At 55.7% G+C, this 5,988-nt stretch overlaps 1 protein-coding gene across 1 annotated transcript; it reads right to left on the bottom strand.

Annotated features, from left to right (window-relative positions):
• Window positions 1–1,377: 1,377 nt before the first annotated feature.
• Window positions 1,378–4,810, bottom strand: LOC127907458 (uncharacterized). Its single transcript, XM_052462684.1, has 8 exons — window positions 4,317–4,810; window positions 4,146–4,215; window positions 3,792–3,934; window positions 3,499–3,696; window positions 3,199–3,342; window positions 1,742–3,103; window positions 1,497–1,646; window positions 1,378–1,450 (listed from the first exon to the last, which is right to left on the bottom strand). Exons 1-8 carry the CDS (start codon window positions 4,808–4,810, stop codon window positions 1,378–1,380), a joined length of 2,634 nt encoding a protein of 877 aa, XP_052318644.1.
• Between the last annotated feature and the right edge of the window lie 1,178 nt (window positions 4,811–5,988).

Here is a 5,988-nt window from a genome sequence, read left to right as displayed (position 1 = left end):
CTGACGAAGCTGAAGCTGGATGAGAGGCACGGAGGAGATGGACTGGCTGTCTGACCTGACGAAGCTGCAGCTGGACGAGAGGCACGGAGGAGATGGACTGACTGTCTGACCTGACGAAGCTGAAGCTGCTGCTGGATGAGAGGCACGGAGGAGATGGACTGACTGTCTGACCTGACGAAGCTGGAGCTGCTGCTGGATGAGAGGCACGGAGGAGATGGACTGGCTGTCTGACCTGACGAAGCTGGAGCTGCTGCTGGATGAGAGGCACGGAGGAGATGGACTGGCTGTCTGACCTGACGAAGCTGAAGCTGCTGCTGGATGAGAGGCATGGAGGAGATGGACTGACTGTCTGACCTGACGAAGCTGGAGCTGGACGAGAGGCACGGAGGAGATGGACTGGCTGTCTGACCTGACGAAGCTGGAGCTGCTGCTGGATGAGAGGCACGGAGGAGATGGACTGGCTGTCTGACCTGACGAAGCTGGAGCTGCTGCTGGATGAGAGGCACGGAGGAGATGGACTGGCTGTCTGACCTGACGAAGCTGAAGCTGCTGCTGGATGAGAGGCACAGAGGAGATGGACTGGCTGTCTGACCTGACGAAGCTGAAGCTGCTGCTGGATGAGAGGCACGGAGGAGATGGACTGGCTGTCTGAACTGACGAAGCTGAAGCTGGACGAGAGGCACGGAGGAGATGGACTGGCTGTCTGAACTGACGAAGCTGAAGCTGGACGAGAGGCACGGAGGAGATGGACTGGCTGTCTGACCTGACAAAGCTGAAGCTGGATGAGAGGCACGGAGGAGATGGACTGGCTGTCTGAAATGACGAAGCTGAAGCTGGACGAGAGGCACGGAGGAGATGGACTGGCTGTCTGAACTGACGAAGCTGAAGCTGGACGAGAGGCACGGAGGAGATGGACTGGCTGTCTGACCTGACGAAGCTGAAGCTGGATGAGAGGCACGGAGGAGATGGACTGGCTGTCTGACCTGACGAAGCTGCAGCTGGACGAGAGGCACGGAGGAGATGGACTGGCTGTCTGACCTGACGAAGCTGGAGCTGGATGAGAGGCACGGAGGAGATGGACTGGCTGTCTGACCTGACAAAGCTGCAGCTGGACGAGAGGCACGGAGGAGATGGACTGGCTGTCTGACCTGATGAAGCTGAAGCTGCTGCTGGATGAGAGGCACGGAGGAGATGGACTGGCTGTCTGACCTGACGAAGCTGAAGCTGGACGAGAGGCACGGAGGAGATGGACTGGCTGTCTGACCTGACGAAGCTGAAGCTGCTGCTGCATGAGAGGCACGGAGGAGATGGACTGGCTGTCTGATCTGACGAAGCTGGAGCTGCTGCTGGACGAGAGGCATGGAGGAGATGGACTGGCTATCTGACCTGACGAAGCTGAAGCTGGATGAGAGGCACGGAGGAGATGGACTGGCTGTCTGACCTGACGAAGCTGCAGCTGGACGAGAGGCAAGGAGGAGATGGACTGGCTGTCTGACCTGACGAAGCTGAAGCTGGACGAGAGGCACGGAGGAGATGGACTGGCTGTCTGGACTGGCTGTCTGACCTGACGAAGCTGAAGCTGCTGCTGGATGAGAGGCACGGAGGAGATGGACTGGCTGTCTGACCTGACGAAGCTGGAGCTGCTGCTGGATGAGAGGCACGGAGGAGATGGACTGGCTGTCTGACCTGACGAAGCTGAAGCTGGATGAGAGGCACGGAGGAGATGGACTGGCTGTCTGACCTGACGAAGCTGAAGCTGGACGAGAGGCACGGAGGAGATGGACTGGCTGTCTGACCTGATGAAGCTGAAGCTGCTGCTGGATGAGAGGCACGGAGGAGATGGACTGGCTGTCTGACCTGACGAAGCTGAAGCTGCTGCTGGATGAGAGGCACGGAGGAGATGGACTGGCTGTCTGACCTGACGAAGCTGAAGCTGCTGCTGGATGAGAGGCACGGAGGAGATGGACTGGCTGTCTGACCTGACGAAGCTGGAGCTGCAGCTGGACAAGAGGCACAGAGGAGATGGACTGACTGTCTGACCTGATGAAGCTGCTGCTGGATGAGAGGCACGGAGGAGATGGACTGGCTGTCTGACCTGACGAAGCTGAAGCTGCTGCTGGATGAGAGGCACGGAGGAGATGGACTGGCTGTCTGACCTGACGAAGCTGAAGCTGCTGCTGGATGAGAGGCACGGAGGAGATGGACTGGCTGTCTGACCTGACGAAGCTGAAGCTGCTGCTGGATGAGAGGCACGGAGGAGATGGACTGGCTGTCTGACCTGACGAAGCTGGAGCTGCAGCTGGACAAGAGGCACAGAGGAGATGGACTGACTGTCTGACCTGATGAAGCTGCTGCTGGATGAGAGGCACGGAGGAGATGGACTGGCTGTCTGACCTGACGAAGCTGAAGCTGCTGCTGGATGAGAGGCACGGAGGAGATGGACTGGCTGTCTGACCTGACGAAGCTGAAGCTGCTGCTGGATGAGAGGCACGGAGGAGATGGACTGGCTGTCTGACCTGACGAAGCTGGAGCTGGATTAGAGGCACGGAGGAGATGGACTGGCTGTCTGACCTGACGAAGCTGCAGCTGGACGAGAGGCACGGAGGAGATGGACTGGCTGTCTGACCTGACAAAGCTGCAGCTGGACGAGAGGCACAGAGGAGATGGTCTGACCTGATGAAGCTGCTGCTGGATGAGAGGCACGGAGGAGATGGACTGGCTGTCTGACCTGATGAAGCTGAAGCTGCTGCTGGATGAGAGGCACGGAGGAGATGGACTGGCTGTCTGACCTGACGAAGCTGCTGCTGGATGAGAGGCACGGAGGAGATGGACTGGCTGTCTGACCTGATGAAGCTGAAGCTGCTGCTGGATGAGAGGCACGGAGGAGATGGACTGGCTGTCTGACCTGACGAAGCTGAAGCTGGACGAGAGGCACGGAGGAGATGGACTGGCTGTCTGACCTGATGAAGCTGAAGCTGCTGTTGGATGAGAGGCACGGAGGAGATGGACTGGCTGTCTGACCTGACGAAGCTGAAGCTGCTGCTGCATGAGAGGCACGGAGGAGATGGACTGGCTGTCTGATCTGACGAAGCTGGAGCTGCTGCTGGACGAGAGGCATGGAGGAGATGGACTGGCTGTCTGACCTGACGAAGCTGAAGCTGGATGAGAGGCACGGAGGAGATGGACTGGCTGTCTGACCTGACGAAGCTGCAGCTGGACGAGAGGCACGGAGGAGATGGACTGGCTGTCTGACCTGACGAAGCTGAAGCTGGACGAGAGGCACGGAGGAGATGGACTGGCTGTCTGGACTGGCTGTCTGACCTGACGAAGCTGAAGCTACTGCTGGATGAGAGGCACGGAGGAGATGGACTGGCTGTCTGACCTGACGAAGCTGGAGCTGCTGCTGGATGAGAGGCACGGAGGAGATGGACTGGCTGTCTGACCTGACGAAGCTGAAGCTGGATGAGAGGCACGGAGGAGATGGACTGGCTGTCTGACCTGACGAAGCTGAAGCTGGACGAGAGGCACGGAGGAGATGGACTGGCTGTCTGACCTGATGAAGCTGAAGCTGCTGCTGGATGAGAGGCACGGAGGAGATGGACTGGCTGTCTGACCTGACGAAGCTGAAGCTGCTGCTGGATGAGAGGCACGGAGGAGATGGACTGGCTGTCTGACCTGACGAAGCTGAAGCTGCTGCTGGATGAGAGGCACGGAGGAGATGGACTGACTGTCTGACCTGATGAAGCTGCTGCTGGATGAGAGGCACGGAGGAGATGGACTGGCTGTCTGACCTGACGAAGCTGAAGCTGCTGCTGGATGAGAGGCACGGAGGAGATGGACTGGCTGTCTGACCTGACGAAGCTGAAGCTGCTGCTGGATGAGAGGCACGGAGGAGATGGACTGGCTGTCTGACCTGACGAAGCTGGAGCTGCAGCTGGACAAGAGGCACAGAGGAGATGGACTGACTGTCTGACCTGATGAAGCTGCTGCTGGATGAGAGGCACGGAGGAGATGGACTGGCTGTCTGACCTGACGAAGCTGCTGCTGGATGAGAGGCACGGAGGAGATGGACTGGCTGTCTGACCTGACGAAGCTGCAGCTGCTGCTGGACGAGAGGCACGGAGGAGATGGACTGGCTGTCTGACCTGACGAAGCTGCTGCTGGATGAGAGGCACGGAGGAGATGGACTGGCTGTCTGACCTGACGAAGCTGCTGCTGGATGAGAGGCACGGAGGAGATGGACTGGCTGTCTGACCTGACGAAGCTGCAGCTGCTGCTGGACGAGAGGCACGGAGGAGATGGACTGGCTGTCTGACCTGATGAAGCTGAAGCTGCTGCTGGACGAGAGGCACGGAGGAGATGGACTGGCTGTCTGACCTGACGAAGCTGCTGCTGGATGAGAGGCACGGAGGAGATGGACTGGCTGTCTGACCTGACGAAGCTGAAGCTGCTGCTGGACGAGAGGCACGGAGGAGATGGACTGGCTGTCTGACCTGACGAAGCTGAAGCTGCTGCTGGACGAGAGGCACGGAGGAGATGGACTGACTGTCAGACCTGACGAATCTGAAGCTGCTGCTGGATTAGAGGCACGGAGGAGATGGACTGGCTGTCTGACCTGACGAAGCTGAAGCTGCTGCTGGATGAGAGGCACGGAGGAGATGGACTGGCTGTCTGACCTGACGAAGCTGCTGCTGGATGAGAGGCATGGAGGAGATGGACTGGCTGTCTGACCTGACGAAGCTGAAGCTGCTGCTGGACGAGAGGCCTGGAGGAGATGGACTGGCTGTCTGACCTGACGAAGCCGACACATAATAATACTGATATGACATTTATGACCGATATCCCATATTTTCCTTGCCAAAAACCCCCCAAAAAACAGAAACTGAAATTTTAGCAGCTGTTTAAGGATTATAGTACAGTTAAATAGTTAACACACACACACACGGACGCAGCGGTCTAAGGCACAGCATCTTCGTGCAAGAGGCGTCACTACAGTCCCTGGTTCAAATCCGGGCTGTATCACATCCAGCCGTAATTGGGAGTCCCGTAGGGCAACGCACAATTGGCCCAGCGTCTTCCGGGTTTGGCCGTCTTTGTAAATAAGAATTTGTTCTTAACTAACTTACCTAGTTAAAGAAAGGTCACACACCACACTGACCAAAAATGTATTTTGTTGGCATTTCTGTATGTCCCCATTACCAGTAAAACATAATCAATCTATTTATTTCACTTACTTACTGTGCTGTTTCATTGTTCAGTCGTTTCATTCTCAACCAGGATTTCATCATACATGTCAAGCAGTGAAGTTTCAGCTCTCCCTTTCGCTCGACCAGTCGGCGAAAGCCAACATCACCCACGTCAGAGAACAGTTGATTGTCAAGGGCAATGAATTCCATTATCTTGGCGTTAATGGATTTCACCTTTGAGTCGTCTCGCTGAAAATGTTCTAACTCTTTCAAATGACCGCTGGACTTATTGGCGGCTCGATCCACACAGCAGACGTTGAGGCCCAGGTTAGGAATGCTGTGTTGCACGTGTAGTGTCAAATGTTTACGTGATGTCATAGGTATACACATCAGCTTTGACATCGGCGTTAAACTAGACATCGGGGCCGATGCCAATGTTGGCATTTTTAGCTAATATCGGCCAATATCGGTATGTTCACTGATATATCGTGCAACCCTAAATAATAGAATTCATATCATAATATTTGTGCCATTTAGATACTTTTATCCAGATGGGTGGATGGATGAAAACACAGTCGACAAAGCACAGACAGAAAGCACAGACAGAAAGCACAGACAGAAAGCACAGACAGAAAGCACACTTGTCAAACGATAACAAGCAATATATTTTTTACAATAGGAAAACAAATATAGGCTAGATTGAAAACAGGACACTGTACCACTCAGCCATTAGGTTAGCCACTGTAGCCCCCTACCACACCCAACCCTGTTCTCTCCCACTGGAGCCCCTTGCCACACCCAA

This window comes from Oncorhynchus keta, chromosome 15, assembly GCF_023373465.1.
Source record: "Oncorhynchus keta strain PuntledgeMale-10-30-2019 chromosome 15, Oket_V2, whole genome shotgun sequence".
Taxonomy (NCBI): domain Eukaryota; kingdom Metazoa; phylum Chordata; class Actinopteri; order Salmoniformes; family Salmonidae; genus Oncorhynchus; species Oncorhynchus keta.
Note: the sequence above shows the minus strand (reverse complement) of the source record. Positions and strands in the feature narration are given on the sequence as shown.